This window comes from Aplidium turbinatum, chromosome 7, assembly GCF_918807975.1.
Source record: "Aplidium turbinatum chromosome 7, kaAplTurb1.1, whole genome shotgun sequence".
Taxonomy (NCBI): Eukaryota; Metazoa; Chordata; class Ascidiacea; order Aplousobranchia; family Polyclinidae; genus Aplidium; species Aplidium turbinatum.
In genome coordinates this window covers 689671-708864 of record NC_137478.1, presented here as the reverse complement: position 1 = coordinate 708864, position 19194 = coordinate 689671, and the positions used below count along the sequence as shown (strand labels likewise).

At 38.8% G+C, this 19194-nt stretch overlaps 1 protein-coding gene across 1 annotated transcript; it reads left to right on the top strand.

Annotated features, from left to right (window-relative positions):
• Positions 1–4862: 4862 nt before the first annotated feature.
• On the top strand, positions 4863–16580 carry LOC145774361 (Golgi SNAP receptor complex member 1-like). The gene is made up of 8 exons (XM_082585593.1): positions 4863–5005; positions 5403–5590; positions 5917–6018; positions 13288–13379; positions 13683–13757; positions 14067–14096; positions 14285–14367; positions 15814–16580. Exons 1-8 carry the CDS (start codon positions 4981–4983, stop codon positions 15936–15938), a joined length of 720 nt encoding a protein of 239 aa, XP_082441719.1. The 5' UTR covers positions 4863–4980; the 3' UTR covers positions 15939–16580.
• The last annotated feature ends 2614 nt before the right edge of the window (positions 16581–19194 follow it).

Below are 19194 nucleotides of genomic sequence, written 5' to 3'. Positions count from 1 at the left end.
CTTTTATCAAATTATTATATTGGAAACACTGATAACTACAGTTCAGTTCTGTTTGTTTGGTTCATCTGTTTTTTGCCACGAATTGTTCATCATATAATCCTACCGGCATTGTTTATTTGCAAATTACAATATAGCATCAGGTGAGAACGAAGTTGTACATGTATAGCCTGTTAGAGATGGTGGTGCAAAGAGGGCAGTCACACCTCCGCTATGAAAAAAGCGTCGCTAATTTGGGCAAAAATATCGAGTTGGTTTGGTTTTGAATCTTTATCCTCGCACTGACAAAGCCTTGATAGGTTATTCCTGGTAGTTTTGCATGATACTTGTAGAGGCTCTTGATGCAGGGCCGGTGTAACGGTCCAGGAGTTATTGCGGTCTGGAAGTTACTGAAACAGGGTGCCGGATTTGACGCTTGCAGCAGATTTGTATAAATGATTTTAACATTGGAAACATGTTGAAGACTTATCCACCATTGCATCTTAACAACATAGTTTACCGCAGAAACGTAATTGGGAATGAAGCGAAAATAAGATGAAAGTGAAAACATGAGTTTTGTACTAGAAATTGTTCCTGTATTGGAATGAAATCTTAATTTGGAACAAGCCATTACCGTATCGTTTTAATCTGATTCATTTGTAAATTTTGTATTATACCATTTGAAGTTGTAACCGTGCCTTACGCGCGTTGGCAAATAAATTTGCAATGGGGTAGTGTTTGACTAGAATACTAGATGACCGCTTATGGTCTTTTGCGGATGCAACCTAGTTCGTATCCTGAACAGTTCGTACCCTCAGTTCGTATCCTGAAAAGATCAAGAGAAAAAATTAAAAAAAGCGGAAGTCGCTGATCGCAGTTTCCGCAAACATTTTAAAATTTTCCCCCTGAAAAGATTAAGAGAAAGAAAGCCGAAGTCGCTGATCGCAGTTTCCGCTAACCTTAACCATAGAGTAATCTATGCTCTAACCCTAATCCTTGCTGATCGCAGTTTCCGCAAACATGTTTCTGCACTTTCCGCTAACCCTAACTCTAACCATAGACCAGTGGTTCTCAAACTTTTTACAGTCTAAGCGCACTTACAATACTACAAATAATTCTGGGCACACTTTGTATAAAAATGCACTAAAATGTCATAATTAAGTCAAATAAATAAAACTCAAAAATAAAGAAATTATCTTTTTATTAATGGGAAACATGTGCTTGATGAGCCTGTGAGATTTTCTCAATGTTCGGTCTTATGTTTGAGAGGCAAACTCTCATTTCTTCATCGATGCATTGCAGAGTTCCTCTATTTTTACACTTAATTGTGGCGAGGGTAGAAAAGCCAAGTTCACATAAATATGACATTGAAAATTGCAATAAAACAGTCAGTGCTTTTTTAGATATCGCGACATGTTCTTTTCTGATAGAAATCCAAAAAGCTTCAAGAGACCACTCTTTGTATTTCATCATCAATCCACGATCTGTGGACACAGCTGCCAGTTCTTCTTCTTCTGTCAGTGTTAAACTATATTCAGAGGTACTTTCTAAAAAAGGATTTCTAATCCAGTGATATTGCGCAGTGTTAAGTGATAAAAAGTAAAAATTCATTTTTTCTTCTAAAGTTGATAAATGTTCAATTACAAGTGGTAGGATTTCAGTTTTGCAAGTATAATATTAGTTACCAATGGGAACATTTCTAAACTACCTTTAATCGCTGCACTTTTCCAAACGTGTAATTTTTTCTGAAACGCTTTTATCTTGTCAGTGGATGTAAGAACGTTTTGCCCTTTCCCTTGCATACTGGTGTTCAAAATATTGAGATGCTGAAATATATCTGCCAAATATTGTAATTTAGCAATCCAAAATTTACACTGCAAGAGGTCACAAAAATGTGACTGCTTCATTGCTTCAAAAAATACAAGAAGTTCTTGTCTTAACTCGTGTACACGAGTAAGCACTTTGCCTCTTGATAGCCACCTCACCTCGGTATGTAAAAGTAATCGTTTGTGTTGAGATTCCATATTGGTACAGATTTTTTTCAAATAGCCGCGATTTTGCAGGTCTTACTTTTATAAAGTTTACCATCTTAACAACTTCATCTAAGACCTCTCTTAAATTCTCTCCTAAGGTTTTTGACATCAAGGCCTCTCTATGCAGAAAGCAGTGAGTTACAATAACATTCTCGTTTTTCTTCTTTATAAAAGTTCCACCTTTAGTAGTCACACTTAATTCTTTGCAAAAAAGAAACTGGTTTGTTATTTCGTTTTCGTTAATAAAACGAACGAATGCTATGAGTTGTGCCTTGTTGGTAATGTCGGTAGTTTCATCAAATTGCAGAGCAAAATCTGAAGAGGGAAGTTTATTACCACTTACATTTTTCTCAATATCAGAAGACATTTCTAGAATACTCCTGCGAACAGTATCGTCTGACAGAGGTATCTTGCTTATTTTTAATGCTGCTTCGTTTCCTAACATCGTACTGACAATCTTTTTGCAAGCAGGCAAAATAATTGACTCACCTAAGTATGAGCTTTCCTATTTTGAGCAATCAGTTCAGAGACTTGGTAAGAAGCAATTTGAGCTTTATCAGAAACAGTCACTATACTCTTAAAGGAACTTGCTGTTTTTTGTTGTTGCTCAGACATTCTCTGAAAGTAGCTTATGGGTTTATCTTGTAGATAAAAGTGTTTCTTTTTAAAATGTTTAGCAAGTTTACTAGGGACCATTGATTCATTGGCCATCTTCATTCCGCAAACTAAACATACAGGCAAAGGATTATAATGACTTCCGATCCAGGAAAACCCAAAACTTAGATAGCTATCATCATATTTACGAGTCGGTCGTGGTTTTGCTTTCTTACTAGTACATTTTTTTACGCTTAAATTTTGGTCACTTTCGGCGTCAACTTCATCAATGTCACGCTTTCTCTTAAGAAACTTATCCATATGTAAGAGTAAATTTTTCTAAAAAAAAAGATATTTACATCAACGAAATTTATTCTTAACTATAAAATCCGCATTACAGTTATTTACTACTATACTTCATTAATGACTACCTACAGTACACTACTATTAACACCTCTACCACCTTTTCTATGAATACTAACTCAGCAACTAGCAATTTCTTTCTGCTTTACAATTACATTCTGAATCTACTCCAACAGCAAAAAACACACATAGACAATTGCTATTGTGAGCAACAAATACAAGTTTTACCGAATGTCTGCGACCGTGCCTGAAATTATCGTAATAATGATGTTAAACGGAAGGAGCAGATAAGAAAATTGATCTAATATGGTAACTATTCTTTTTGTTTTTCTTATTAGAATACTTTTTTAGGAATGCTGTTGGGCACACCTAGATAACCTCTGGGGCGCACCAGTGCGCCCGGGCACACCGTTTGAGAACCACTGCCATAGACTAATCTATGCTCTAACCCTAACCCTCGCTGATTGCATTTTCCGCAAATATTTTTCTGTAGTTTCCGCTAACCGCAGCTTCCGCTAACCCTTACCCTAACTTTAGAGTAATCTATGCTCTAACCCTAACCCTCGCTGATCGCAGTTTCCGCAAACATTTTTCCGCAGTTTCCTCTAACCTTTACCCTAAGTCTAACCTTAGAATAATTTATGCTCTAATCCTAACCCTCGTTGATCGCAGTTTCCGCAAATATTTTTCCGCAGTTTTCGTTTCTGCTAACCCTCGAGTTGTTTGCGGAAACTCCGATCATCGACTTTGGCTTTGTGCTATTAAACTGCGATCAGCGACTTCGGTCAAATAGTGTTTCAGATGAAGAGACCGGAGCCGATCAAATAGCCACTGCCTATTCTAAACTACCCTTTATAGGCCCATGAAACAAGTACTAGAAATGAAACATAGACTAATTTACCAGCAAGTTCATATTGTCCTTTCAAAGTGGCTTTAATTACTGCTCGTTTTGTTCTTTCATCCGTAGAACAACAATATTTTTTGTTATTTTGCAGATAATCTTTTATACATTCCATGTATCTGCAAAATTCTTTATACTTCTCTGCATTGTCAATTCCTTTATCACCCATACCTTTTCAATTTTCTTTGTAGCCTGAATCAGAAACATGCAAACACAGTTTTAACTGCAGAATTTTGAGTCCATTTACAAGTTTTTCCAAACAAATTTCGAAAAAGCACACCAACTTATAATAGCAGTAACTTCTGGACTGCTTCTGCGGCGTTACAGTCTAACTAATGCAAGCTTTTCAGTTAGTCTGTGGCTATATTTACACTAGATAGTGTAAACATAGCCTCAACGGTGTTGCCAGATAAGGAATTCTGTCCTAATTGGAGAAAAGTTTAAAGCTGTTAAACACAAAAACTTATATTTTGGATTTTTTTTTTAGTCCTGGGCAAATATCAAAACCCTAACCTTATTCCTAACTCTAACCCTTACCTAAACCCTTTATAACTCTGGCAACACCTAATTATAACCGTGGCAAAAAGAGTGTAAAAATAGCCACTTCCTTTCCATTAACATTATAAAATACTTATAATTGTTAATCTGACCTTTTGAGAGGTTAAAAACTTAGTTATGTTTCAAAACAAAATTAAATAAAATTTAAATGAAGTATTTGACAACCTTGGTAACTTCTGGCCCGCAGTAGCTCCTGAACTGCTACACCGGTTACTGAGATTTACACAGTGAAGTTTCTGATTGTTGAAGTGTTGTCGCAGGGGAATTATTCCATCCATTAGGTGCTGCTGAATGGAGAGCAGTCCTTAGAATGCATTGCTCAAGTGCACACCTCGAAAGTCGAACCATTCTATACGTAATATATAATAATATATTATATACCAACAATATACATAGCAAATTACCACTGATGTGGTAATGTTTTTATTTTGCTTGTAGGTGGTTGTTAGTTTGTTGGCAGGAGTTGTTTAGTTTTGTAAGAATTTAAGTTTCAACCACCGCACGCAGCCCACATCCCTTGAATTGACTCAATATACGTTTTATTGGTTTGGAAACATGGCATCTACAAATCGTTGGGAGGGTGAGTCATCTTGTGAGCAGTTGTCTCTGACATTGCTGTATTAAAAGAAATGTTGTTTTTTTTTCATTGTAAGTCATGCAAACTAGTGGCATGGCCATCAGTGGCTTACAGTGACCATTTTTTGGGTGTTCATTGCAACTGCAACTCAAGCATGTGTTTAAAATTGTATTATAAAATAATGTAAATACCCAAAAAACGACCAACATACCCCACTGATGGCTATGTATGTAACACCACAAGTCCACAAAGTATAATAGAGAAATGTTTCAATCATGGCGGTTAAATCATATCTAGGCAAATTGAGTCAAACACTACAAAGCATTTGCATCTGAAACAGTACAATCAACTCATCTTCAAATTCCCATGTTGGTGATTTAACAAATGAAATCATGACCAGATCTCCGAAGGCAAGCTTGTCGTCTGGAGAATGAGCTAGATCTCAAGTTGGTGTCCTTCAGCAAACTTGGCACAACATTCCGACACAAAGCATCTTCCATCAGTGACGACACTCCATTGCTCAACAGCTCTTCCAACGAGCACATGGTTGAAACGATGGCCATGGAAATTGAGCAACTTTTGGCCAAGGTAAGATACAGAAGAGAGTGTTTTGTTTCTATTTGAGTAAGGACCTTCTGATGATCCCTCTTTTAAGGTGAAACAGGCAGTAGAGGTTTTGGAGAGTAATAACTATATTTGATGTAATTTGCTCTGCTTGGCATTGAACACTTTTTGTTTAATAGTAATTATTGTTTACGAGAGTATTTAAATATACTACTGTGTATGTTGTAGATGTCGCTCACACCCATCACATAAATTTTACATTTCAAACACTTTTGAAGTACTTTTCTGTTTTGCTTCGACATCTGCTTCACACAAATACTCGTTGCCAATAGCTCGACTTATCGTTTCAGCTTACTGGAATGAATGACAGCATGTCAGAATACCTGGAATCCACAAACAACACGAGCTCTGCAATGATGCACACCATCCAACGGCACAGGGATATTCTGCAGGTTTGCCGGCTATCATTATGGAATTGTTTTCTATGTCTACGTATCGTATGATCAGGGCTGCGATTTTTGCCTTTTTCGGTGACGAGGTCACTCGACACGCGCCATCACTATTCGACAAACGCCGTGCCTTACAGAAAAAAAAAACGAAAAAAAAAACTGAGAAGGAGGACTAAACGTCGTCAGGTCGAGGAACAATCGGGGAGGGGGGCATCACGTGATGCAATCATAAAAGTGCTGACTTACGTAAACTTTCTTGCGCCAGGTACTGCAAAGCAAGGTGTAAAAGCGACGCTTCGCACGAGAAACTCACAAGGCGTCAGCGCCGCCATTTTGAACACTGCGGAAGAATGCTTTGATCGAAGTTCCAACGCCTGGCATCAAACATTTCGCAACACACGTTTCGTGCTATTCGACATAACGGGTTTCTTTAATAGATGAAATAACCTAGGCTACGTTGAGTTGTCAACGTCTATGCCAGTTTGTATTTCGCCGTTTGAGCCAATTAACAATATTGCCCTGGTAAAACGACTGTTGGATACTTGCTATGAAAGTTTTTCTCATGTAGAAAACAGCCTAGTTTCCGACCCGATGTTCAGAAATACAGATAATATGGAAAGGAGTTCTCTTCCAGAACATTTTGAACACTGCGGGAATAGGGTGGGCTGAAAAACACTTTTTTTTTTAATTAAAAAAAAAAGGTATTCTAAAAAGCTGCCAAATCGACCTAGAAATCATTTCCCAAAATTTTGGGGGGTGGCCCCCTCAATCGGCCGTGCCACCCAGCCCAAAAGGTCAAATAAAGGTCAAATCGCCATATCTCAAAAACTACTTGGGCTGGAAGGGTCAAACAAAGCTCAAATGAAGCAGAAACACAAAGTTTCTATTTGTCCTAAGAGATGTTTTTATCATAGTTGCACTACAAATTATGTTATTTCAAATAAACGCTTTTTATGCCAAACTCGAGGGGACAAAATCACTCAAATTGTAAATTATTAAGTATATCAGTACTGCGGAATTGATTCCTGTGCTGATTCTGTTTATTAAAATACTTAGTTGTATGACTATTGAATGCATGGTGCTATAATAGGACATTTTATATGCTAAAGTTTAGTTACAAGGATTCTCAGATATTATTCTTTTTGCAGAATACGGTAGCCTACTTGGTAAAATTCTTGTCATAAATATCACTAGTTACACCAATTCTCTGAAAATGTTGAATGCTTATGAACCCAGACCTAAAAGAAAACCTAAACTAGAAAAAACACTGCCTGGTGGAGGACCTACATTCAGTAGTGCTGACCACTTTCCACAGGGATATCTGCCAACAAAAGAAGATGTAATTAAAAGAATGTTATATGAACAAAACTTCAGAACTAAAATTACTGCCCAAAAGATTGCAGTGGAGTTGGTTAATCTTTGGACAACTTACAATGTATATACAGTGGCTGCAGTTACAGTAAAAGACATGATCAACAATACAATGATCAAATTCAGTGAAGTTGTCCGATATGACAAAAAGAAGATAAAAAACCACTCTTTTGAAAAAAAGAAAAGTGATTTGATGGAAGATATGTACAAACTGTTTGACATATATTGCAGCAACCAAAGCCAAAGAAGGCAACTTGAGAGGAAATACGAACTTCGTATGACCAATAAAGATCATGAATTTTATGAAGACCAAAAAGGTGCACGAAAAATGAAGTGCCTTGCTGTTGTTGAACCTCTGACTTCATCAGATATAACATTTAAAAGAAAACTCCATCTTCATGAAGATTCTGTTACTTCCATTGATTCTGAGATGGATATTGAAGAGGCAAGTCCTAGCTGTTCAACAAGCACCACAAGTAAGACAAGGACAATTCATTCACCAAAAGCAAAAATATCCAAAACTATACTTTCAACATCAGCAAATATACATCCTTCAAATAGTAGTTCATCAGATACGTCTTCGGCTTCATCAGTTGATGAATTTCTACCACCACGTTCTATGATACAACAAGCTACTGAACAGAACAGAAAATCATGGCCGAATCTTGTGATGATTGCTGAAAGGTATCGCATATCAGATAGAGCAGCAGCTGCAACAGCAAATGCGGCCTTAAAGGATTTTGGAATTGTCACGGCAACTGATACGAAACACACAATTGATAAAAACAAACTTCGACGGGAACGTGAAAAATACAGAGGAGAAATACGAAATAATGAGGAAAAGTTCTTTGAACTGGTTAATGGGGAGTACATCGATGGCAGAAAGGATGCCACACTCTCACTTCTTGAAGCAGATAATGGCAAGCACTATCAAGCCACTGTCTTGGAAGTACATTATGTAGTTGTTGGCGAACCAGGCGGGTTTTACTTAACACATTTCTCACCTGAAAATGGAAAAGGAAAAACTATTGCAAATTGTGTATATAAAGCTATGGAAGGCACTACATTGAAAACAAAACTTGCAGTGGTGGGAACAGATGGCACTCCTGCAATGACTGGACCCCATTCTGGATACATAAGATGCCTGGAAGTACTTCTTAAGAGACCTTTGCAGTGGTCGGTGTGCCTTTTACATGCAAATGAACTCCCTCTGCGCCATGTCTTTGCAACTCTCGATGGCACTACCAATAGTCCAGATAGTTTTACTGGGCCTATTGGAAAGGCCATTGACTCTTGTGTTTCCGATTGGCCTGTGGTCAGTTTTTCTCCTATTCTCAACCAAAACTTTTCATTTTTGCCTAACGATGTTATTTACGATCTCAGTGCAGATCAAAATTACGCTTACAAAATTTGTTTGGCAGTGATGGTTGGATCTGTTGACAAAGACTTGAAGCTGATGGAGGTAGGTCCAATTGTACACTCAAGGTGGCTAACTCTGGCTTGTCGCATCCTACGTTTTTATACTGCAACAGAAAATCCCTCAACCAATTTGGTGTTGCTAGCAAAATTTTGCATGCTGATATATTTTCCATCATGGTTTGAAATAAAGCAAAATCACAAAATTACACATGGATCAGAAAACTTCTATAATATGCTGCAAAGGATCATAAAATTTCCAAACAAAAAAATTGCTGATATTGCCTTTGAAGTTATGCAAAGAAATGGCTTTTTTGCACATCCTGAACAAGTTATTTTGGGGATGCTTGGACACGAGGATGAAACTATCCGCAGGCAAGCTGTAAACAAAGTGTTGTCCCTGCGTGGAAGGATCCCTGAATTCAAATTAGACAACCACAACTTTGAAGGAGGGTTTCTGGAATTAGAAGATCAAGACAGGCAGAGCCAGAGGGCAACGAGTTCAGTTCGTAAGTTTTTAATTCCGAAAATCAATGTGAAAGCAACTTAGGCATTTCACAAAATGGTGAACCTGGATTTTCCTGGCCTGCAAGAACCTCCTCTAACAAGACATCTCAGTGATAGTGAAATTGAACAAATCACACAAAGTCCATTGCAACTTGAACATCCTTGTCATAACCAAACTGTGGAAAGACATGTCAAACTTGTATCTGAAGCATCCAGTTCAGTTGCAACATTTGAAAGAAGGGATGGGATGATACGACAAAGAATCCGTTCAAGAAAACTGATGAAAATGTTTGACTCAAAAAAACAATTCAACATGTAAACCAACAACAGATCGAATAATTTTAATTATATATATATAATTGATATGTGATGCAGGATTGAAATGTGCTGATGCAAGGTGCAGTATATATTATATATAGTTGTTCCCCATTACTCATAATTTGATAGCATTAATATGGATCAATAATCATGTCAAATCACTCGACTTTGCAAGTATGTAACTGAAAAGGCAATGCTGGATTAATTGTATAATTGATGACTTTGTACTTGTAACACTACAGGAGAAAATAACTGCTTTAAATTCTATGTTATTTTTGCATGTATTGCAAAATATTATACATTACATGTCATATACATTACAATGAGACCCTTCTGATGATCCGTTAAAGGTGAAACAGGCTGTTAAGAATTCAGATAGTAATAACTACATTTGATTTATATATACAAAAATTGAACTATATATTAACTCTACAAAAAGTGTGCTCAATACCAAACACATGGCCAAGCAGAGAAATATAATCAAACAAAATTACTAGTACCAAAAACCGTAACAGCCAGTTTCACCCTGTGATGGGATCTTCAGATAGTTCTTGAATAAGAACCTTCTGAATCCCATTATAGGACGAAACAGGCTGTTAAGGTTTTTTGGATACTATTACTAGTGATTTAATTTGAATGATATTATATGTTTTGCGTCACCAAAGTGAAAATTTCTACAATTTTTCCAAGACTTAAACCACTCGCTTTAGTAAATTATGTGTTTTTTCTAAATATCTCAATTTGTAGTGCAACTATACTAAAAAGTGCTCTTGGAACAGATAGAAACTTTATGTTTCTGCTTCTTTTGAGCTTTGTTCCACCCTTCCAGTCAAAGTAGTTTTCGAGATATGGCGATTTGACCTTTATTTGACCTTTTGGGCTGAGTGGCACGGCCGATTGAGGGGGCCACCCCCCAAAATTTTGGGAAATGATTTCTAGGTCGATTTGGCAGCTTTTTAGAATACCTTTTTTTTTAAATTAAAAAAAAAGTGTTTTTCAGCCCACCCTACTGCGGGAAAATGCTTTGATCGAAGTTCTAACGCCTGCCATCAAACATTTCGCCACACACGTTTCGTGCTATTCGACACAACGGGTTTCTTTTATAGATAAAATAACCGAAGTAGCCTAGGCTACTTTTAGTTGTCAACGTGTTTGCAAGTTTGTATTTATGTCTGACTTATGCACTTGTTGTTCCAAGATTGCAGAAATGTTTTGCAATGTGAATAAAGAATAGTAGACTGATAAACACGGTGGCAACTCGACTTCCTTCCACTAAAAGAGTTTCTGTGATTACGTAATGGGCGATTTTGCACATTCACAAAACCACACAACCCAGCTAGCTAAACCCGGCGTTTTTACATTGATTCAACGTCCGCAGATGAATCACAATGCATGACATGTATAAACAAGTTTGCTGGCTGGGAAGTCTGGACATCTGCAGGAAATTTGTCTCACACCAGGCGAGATACCATCCTTTGAAAGATTTAACAATGATCGATTTATGCAGCCAGTGCATGATGACGAAAACAAGTTTAAGATTTCCTTTCCGTTATATAACTTAAAGTAGGTGATTGATACAGGAGAAAATAATCGCAGAAGCATACAATAAAGCCTACTTATTGCGCAAGTTTGTTACATCAAGAAAATAGCCTAGTTTCCGACCAGATGTTCAGAATCAGAAACACAGATAAGAAAGGTCGCTATATGTAAGAGTTCGCTTCTAGAAGAATAGTAGGTAGTCACTGGGAGTGGACAACTGGACAAAGCAAGGTAATAGGCAAGTAGTAAGAACAGCATAGCTTTGCCCAACTACAGATAGGATAGTCTTCAGTTAGTCAGTATTGTATAATGACTAGAAAACGAAAGAATCCTCTGACAACACGGATGGCAAAAGCTTTCGGTCGGTCTTACCGAGAAGCGGTTAAGGTTCAACAAACAGCGAGTGAAGTGCGGGATCTGTTCGAAGGAGCTATCGAGAGAAGCATTGCCACGTTACTTTGGAACTTATCATTCAGGTAAACTTCCGGCTAATAGCGTTTAGTAGCCTAACGTCGCAAAGCATTCTCAATTTTGAACAAGTCTAATTTAATTCTGCTCCGGCTACGCACTGCACGACTCGCGATTAAGGCCGCTGTCTGACGAAGCTATTCAAGATGATTTATTCGTTGGCATGTGCGGTCCACCGATTTCACTGGAGAAACCATTGTTGCAAAAAGCACTTGACTGCCTGTTCCCAAATGGTTGGCATTTCTATCTTCAAAAAAAAATTACCGGAAATCTCCTGTCTAAAGTCATACAGAGGCAGCAAAATCAAGATCTAGCAGTAAGCATGCCCTGGCAAGGGCATTAATGTTTGTGTTGTTACTAATATTCTTTCCTTTTCACTGAATTAATTCGTTCTTGTGTTACTTTACGTGATTGCATGTAGTTTATTGCAATGTTGTACGAAGAGGCTTGTTTGCCATCTCGGCACACCTTAAACGCTGTAGGCCTGTAGCATTACGCCGTTGTTTTGTATTATCGTGGTATAGTTCCGTTTTCTTTTATTTGCTGTTCATTTTTTGCTTTATCTTCGCTGTGTTTCTTGGTAACTTGCATGTTTTGCTCCAAACTGCGTTTGCATGCGGGATTGCGGGTAGCCTACGTGCATAACCATTAACGTACGGTACTAAGCGAAACTAAAGAGGTGACAAAGGAAAAATTCTCTATCACGCAGTAATTCGCGGCCAAACGCTTATAATCTGACTCTTGTGACATCATACCACTATTCGACAAACAAACGCAGAATTTTTGGTCGTTCGACAAGAAAGAAAAAATCGCAGCCCTGCTTATGATGAGGAAAATCTTCGGTTTACATTTATAGTCTCTGATAGCTTCCAAGAGACATTAAAAGATGTTTTAGGTGATAAGGCTTCTGAGGTGATTGTGGAAGTTTACCCGGTTAATCATGAGTCAAGCACTTGATGCTCGGAATGGCCCGTTTCGGTGAGCCCGATTCGGTGAGTTCCTTATTCGGTGAGAGCCCTATTCGGTGATTTTTTTTTTAAATTATTGGGTACCGTAGCCTAATTATCATTGCCGTTATAGGGTTAAGGGTTAAGGGATAGGGGCTAACGTCGCTAAACGTTGAAATAGCCCTATTCGGTGAAATAGCCCACCGAATAGGGCTCTCACCGAAAAAGGCTCTCACCGAAAAGGCTCTCACCGAATAGTAGCAGACCCCTTGATGCTGACTTGTTGTTACATTGCCCAATGCCCAGCAACCCAGCATTGTTACGTAAAACTTCAGCTTGTTGGGTGAGCTGCTGGCAAAAGATTCTCAAGTTTCCACAAAAATGATTTCAACATATTTGTGACCATATGCAACTAATTTGCGTGACGTGACTGCTTCGAGATGCTTGCATTTGAACGGAACTTTTATCGCAATCTTTTTTAAAATAAGTTCAATTTCTCACTTTTTAGTGCAACAACATGTTGCTCTGGGTGTCATAATACATGAGTATTGAGTAATTTTGTTACTAGTATGAAAAGTTTTAAAGCGGTTTTTACAAGTGATTCCTCATGCTAGGGATGATGACTGTAGTGCGCGTTCATCGCAGCCCACTCATGGTGCTGGTATGTAGTTTGCAATCCACTGAAAACATCATCCTTATCTTCCAGGACTCCTCCCACGAATTTCGGAAGACAAAGGCGAACATCCGGACCTGCCGGGAGCGGGAGGACCTCATTGGATCTGTACACAGAGATATCGAGTAAGGCGAGCCCCGCATTGCGCCATAAACTTGGTGCCTTGACTCTCAGACCAATACAAGGTTGTAATCGTGCGTCACACTGCGTCTAGCAGGATAAGACCTCACATGGCCTTCTAGTGGCACCACTTGCTCAATTACCTTGGTTGCAGTCCTGCCGCGTTTCCAACTTCAACCTGCCTGCCGCGTTTCCAACGATTCGTAGAGTGGCTCAATTCAACGTCTGCATACATTAAATCAATGTAAAAATGACGGATTTTGTTGTCTTGAATCCATCCACATACATACCGCTTGTTTATCTTCCAGCGCCTACAAGAGCAGCAGTGGAGTGAACAACCGACGCACGGACATGTACATGAAGGAACAGGATCATCTGAGGAAGTGAGTCCTCATCGAACCCGTAGCTTCCAACGTCACGCATCGATATAGATTCGGCTGTTAGCGATTATGACGTAATATGAATGGGTTGAAAGTTAAAGAGATGGAGTACCGATCGCTATATTATTACCTACATAGAAATGTGTTAATGATTTGTTTATCCCCCCTTCATTTGGCATAGCAGTTTGTCATGAGAAGGTAGATACTCCTCTTTATTCCATGAAGTTGTGTTTCCTCGATGGGAGTTGTTTGATGGAGACAATTGTTGAACTTGTGTCTTGTTGCTGGTCTGACGTAATGTTTTTATTCCAGCTCGGACCGACTCGTGGACGAAGCCATCGAGTGAGTTGCTGCCTCCACGTTTCATTTTGAGAGAAACAACCTTCCGCTTGTTTCGGCGTTTCGTCAGACGACTTCGGGGAAGAACTTCCTGCGTCTTAGCAACATCTTCATTAGTTGCGAATAGAATTTTTATATTTTACTTTGTTTTTAGTAACTGATGTCACTAATTTTGACTTTTTCTCTCACAGCATTGCCATGGCGACAAAGGGTAACCTTGGCAACCAGCGCCACATCTTCAAGAACATCACCACTAGGATGACCACCCTGGCCAGTATCCTTTATTGTGTTGTGAGAGTGTAGGGTGCATGAACTATCTTCCGTTTCGAATTTGTTGTAGTTCTGTGGCAGCCACGTCACACGGGACCCGGTGGCCACTGCTTCCTCATCTTAAGCAAACTCAAGAATCGCCCGGATGCTGCTCGCACGGTGGTGCAGACTGGAAACACATCACCGGTTATGTCAGTATTTGTTTCATGCAGTGGCCCCTATGGCCGTGCCTGGTTGTGGGCGGAGTTTTATTATATTTTAGACACCATCATAATTTTTTTCTAAAATTTTAATAAACTTGTCTTAAGAGAATCCGATGATAAGGAAAGCATAGAACCATTTTCCTCCTGAAGTGACTTCGCAAAGTATCGATCTTGAAACACCATCTTTGTGACGTAACTGCTACTGAACGTGTCCAGATGCATTGCCCCTTGAAACAGCGCAGCAACGACAGCATACATGCGCGAGTTACCTGTTGTCACATTTTGCTGGTTTGCAAACATTCCTAAAATGTTTCATTCTAGTCACAAAATTTTTCTAGTTTCAAAAATCATTCATTCTCTTCCTAAAATGTTTTTCAAAATCATATTTAATTTTCTAAAATGTTCTGTCAGACTGTTAGCAACAGTGAACGGAATGTGACAATCAGGCAATATCTTACACTTGGGGGTTTTTGTTTGGCATTTTCTCACAGAGAAAGCTCGTCGTGGCATGGACTGAATTATATGATTTTTGAGTTATAGCTTGATAGTTATAGCGTCATGGCGTCGTTTGAGGTATAGCATAATAGTTATAGTTATAGCGTCATAGCTTAAAAAAAACGTTGAAAGCTTTAAAATTGGATGAGGTTGTTTACCAGGCATTTAGTTAAATCAGATAACACGATAACATTCTTGTGCAAACTAAGCTGAACTATCACAAGATGCATGAATAGATAATCTGCTTTTATTCTGAAGCTTAGTGTGCACCGGCAGAACGTATCGTGTTGAATTTACAAACAATAAAACTGAAATAGTTTGGCCATATAATTCGCAGTAATTCTATTCCAAGACAACTACTCGAAACAACTAGAGGCAGACCACCAAGAATTGGGACCATTCTAGTCACAAAATTTTTCTAGTTTCAAAAATCATTCATTCTCTTCCTAAAATGTTTTTCAAAATCATATTTAATTTTCTGAAATGTTCTGTCAGACTGTTAGCAACAGTGAACGGAATGTGACAATCAGGCAATATCTTACACTTGGGGGTTTTTGTTTGGCATTTTCTCACAGAGAAAGCTCGTCGTGGCATGGACTGAATTATATGATTTTTGAGTTATCATAGAGATAGTACCAGCTGCACCGGTTTGTCAATGAACTGGAAAAAGTGGCAAAATCTTATAATTCACAATTAAATTATTAAGAATATTCCAATGAAGCTCTCGATATTTTTCTGAACCGAATTTTCAGATCGCTTCCCGGCCATCAACGGCCTTGTTCAAAAGATCAACTTCCGGAAGCGACGGGATTCTCTCATTCTCGCTTCCGTCATAGCTTTCTGCATCATATTAATTCTCATCTATTGGCTGCACTGATCTGATTGTTCCTTCCATGACTATCCTCCCCCCCATGCACTTGGAATTCTCCTCATTGGAGATTATATAACTCCCTCTAGTGGTCCGGACGCTTGAAGCAAAGAGACATCGAGACCCAACCGAAGCATCTCTTAACTTCCATCCCAGTCAATTGGGAGCTGTGTCACCGATCATGAAGTTGTGGGTTCGATTCCACTTCCATGCGGCCCACTCTCGTTGGAAAACTGTATTCTACTCCGATGGTGCGTCATCTACAATGAAGCGATGTCCACACGACGCGATATTCCTTGTTGCTATGACGTCAGTTGCGCCCTACCCCCCTTTCAATCACTCGGTGGCGCTGTAAACTTCGACCTCATTATGTTGTCAAGTCCAGAGTTATTTTGCTGACCGGCGTGGAACAGATAAATATTTTATTGGTGTTAGTTATTTATTCAGTCTTTGAGAGAATCGGACGTTGGCGAAACGATATTTGTGTTCAGTTTCTATGATTGACTTGAGGAATTATTCGAAGCGCGGTGGACAACCTCGCAGTGTTCGCGTCACTTGTTCTGTAAGATGTGTGACTTTGACAGTTCGTTTGTGTCTCAAAGATACTCGATGGTGGCAACAAATGTTTGCTTAATACAGAATGGAACTGTTCATCAGGCATTTTAATTATAAATTAGTTTCTTCTTCGGTGACTATCACAAGATGTTATGTGGTGATTAACCCACTTCCTTAAAAAAAAACGTTGAAAGCTTTAAAATTGGATGAGGTTGTTTACCAGGCATTTAGTTGAATCAGATAACACGATAACATTCTTGTGCAAACTAAGCTGAACTATCACAAGATGCATGAATAGATAATCTGCTTTTATTCTGAAGTAGGGGGGTGTGTTATTTGACGAATTTCACGATGGCAACGTGGTACGGTGCTTAAAATATGTGGAGTAGTAGCCAAATCCGGAATATGAAAACAATTATCATATTGGACCACCCTAACCCCCATGTACATGCCCCCTGAAAAGGGGGTATCCATAAATTCACCAAAATATGAGTTTTTAAGCCTTTTCACCAAACGACGTGTATTTTGGCGGTATTTATGGTGCTCCTATAGAAGTTTTCGGGGTCTGTGAGTTCAAATATGGCATTAGAAATTACCTCCAAAAATCCAATATAATGGTAATCCAATATGGCGGCCAAAATAGCGCTTAGAATGGGTACTTTCGTAAAGTTTAACCAAACATAGTCATGTAATATGTCGAATTATAGGTTTTCGGGGGCGTAGAATACGAATTCATGATTATTTCAAACGAAAAATAAGCTGATAACAACATATTTTCAAACTTATGACGTATATGTAATTTAGTATAAAACACAGTATTCAGCTCTGTTAGATTCATGCCGTCAAGAACAGAATTTAAATCATTCATTGTAACATCCGCTTTGCAACTCAAATTACTCAGGTAAGCTTTCAGATTGGCTCCATAAACAGAAGCTGGCAACTTTTTATGGTCTTTCAATAAACGAAAAATGTCACTTTGTTTTGGAACTGAGAGTGCAGTGTCACGGGCGTATCTGATCTCGAGGTATAACCGCTTCTGTTTCTCGATCTCTGTTATATTACTATTTAGAATCTCATCCACATCAAGAGTCCTTCGTAAAAGGACCGCCTTGTTTTTTCAGTTCGTTTAAATCATTATTTCGTCTTTTATCAAGTGCTACATTAGCTATTTCTTTGTCGTCGAGGCCCTGTTGTTGCAAATGCTTCTGTTGCTCATCCCAGGCTTTCATTATGGCGGGAATCGTAAACTTTGCAATGTTGCCATATTGTCGGAATGAACCAGAAGACTTGGATTCTATCAAGTCCTGTGATTTGGCCTTTACTTGAACAGTCGACGCACACTTTAAGTTCTTGGCGCCTCGTTGTTTGATTTTATAATTTATGAATCCTACCGCCCGTTCTGAATCCAGATTGTGTATAGGGGCACTTTCTAGTTTTTCGAATCCATTCTTGACAGAGCAATCTCCGATACCTCATCTGAAAGTCCAAATATGTCCCCTTTCTGGCGTTGGAAACCATCCGCTAGTTTTGGTAATAACATAGTAAGAACCTTAATCACTTCAGGACGTGTGTCTTCAATTGCTTTACTAAGTGACGTACGGATATCTTGGCTGTATGTTGTCTGGTTGAAGCGTTCCAGGGAAATGAAGTTGAATGCAGGCTGTTCGAGATTGAACAAAGCCTGAGCATCGGTTTCACGAAGGTTTTTATTCAGTGTTTGGAAAGCTTCTGTTAGCTTTGAATACTTAGTAGTTTTTGCCGTAGTGACGGATAGAAAAGGTTCTACCAGATGCAATCCAATCAGTGCTCCTACAACGTACATTACTCTCATGAAATCTAGTTCTACAAAACATCTTACAATACAAGCGAGCTGGTTTGTTACTTGCTCAAATTTTTGTAGAAATCTATTCACGTCTTGAAGATGGTGAACAACTACAGCGCAAGTGAGTGTCAACCGATTAAATCTTTCATCTTTTAAACATACGGAAAGATTCTTTTTCGGCGCTATGGAGATATCAAAACCCTGTGCTCTGTTCCAAGGCTTATGATTGAAGTCGTGGTTTACGAGCCTTGTTATGCAATCGAGTGCTTGTTCGGTCACACTTGAATGTGTATTACTTGCTTCAACAAGGAATTTTGAATAGATTTTGTCCTTTCCAAGAGCGTTCTCTATCTCTGCCCATAACCTCGTGATTATTCTATTGAACATCAATGTTAGATGCACATTACAGAAGAGGTGATCAGGGATGTGCCCAGTCTCAAGTCTTTCAGCTACAAGTTTCTCTACCTCTAGAATCTAGATTGTGCGAAGTCTGATCAGTAAGAATGAAGTCAAGTTTTTCAAACAGAAGTTTGGTGCTGACTCCACTAGCAGCTGATAACACATTTAACACGGCAATCTTCAGTTCTGCTAGGCTTTCACGAGTCTCGGATGCCATTGGCAATGTTGGTAGTGGTCGAAACATGCCATTTACCGTTACACCCAGAACTGAGAAGGACCCAGCTCCTTGCTTTTTTGATCCGTCATCTGCGTACGTAACTGCAGATTTTTCATCGCTGTCCATCATCTGTTTTACGATTTCATCTAACGCCAAAGCTTCTAAACTTCGCCCCACCTGTTTCACGTTGCGCTTATCAGGCAACATATCTCTGTCTGTTTCATCGGGAGACTCATTATGAAGTTTCCATTTTTGACCAAAAACCTTACTGC

Coding starts and splice junctions, on each gene's coding strand:
- LOC145774361 (XM_082585593.1), top strand. CDS start 4,981: ATGGCATCTACAAATCGTTGGGAGG. Junction 14,097..14,284: donor CTCGTGGACGAAGCCATCGA/GTGAGTTGCTGC, acceptor TTTCTCTCACAG/CATTGCCATGGCGACAAAGG. Junction 14,368..15,813: donor TAGGATGACCACCCTGGCCA/GTATCCTTTATT, acceptor CCGAATTTTCAG/ATCGCTTCCCGGCCATCAAC.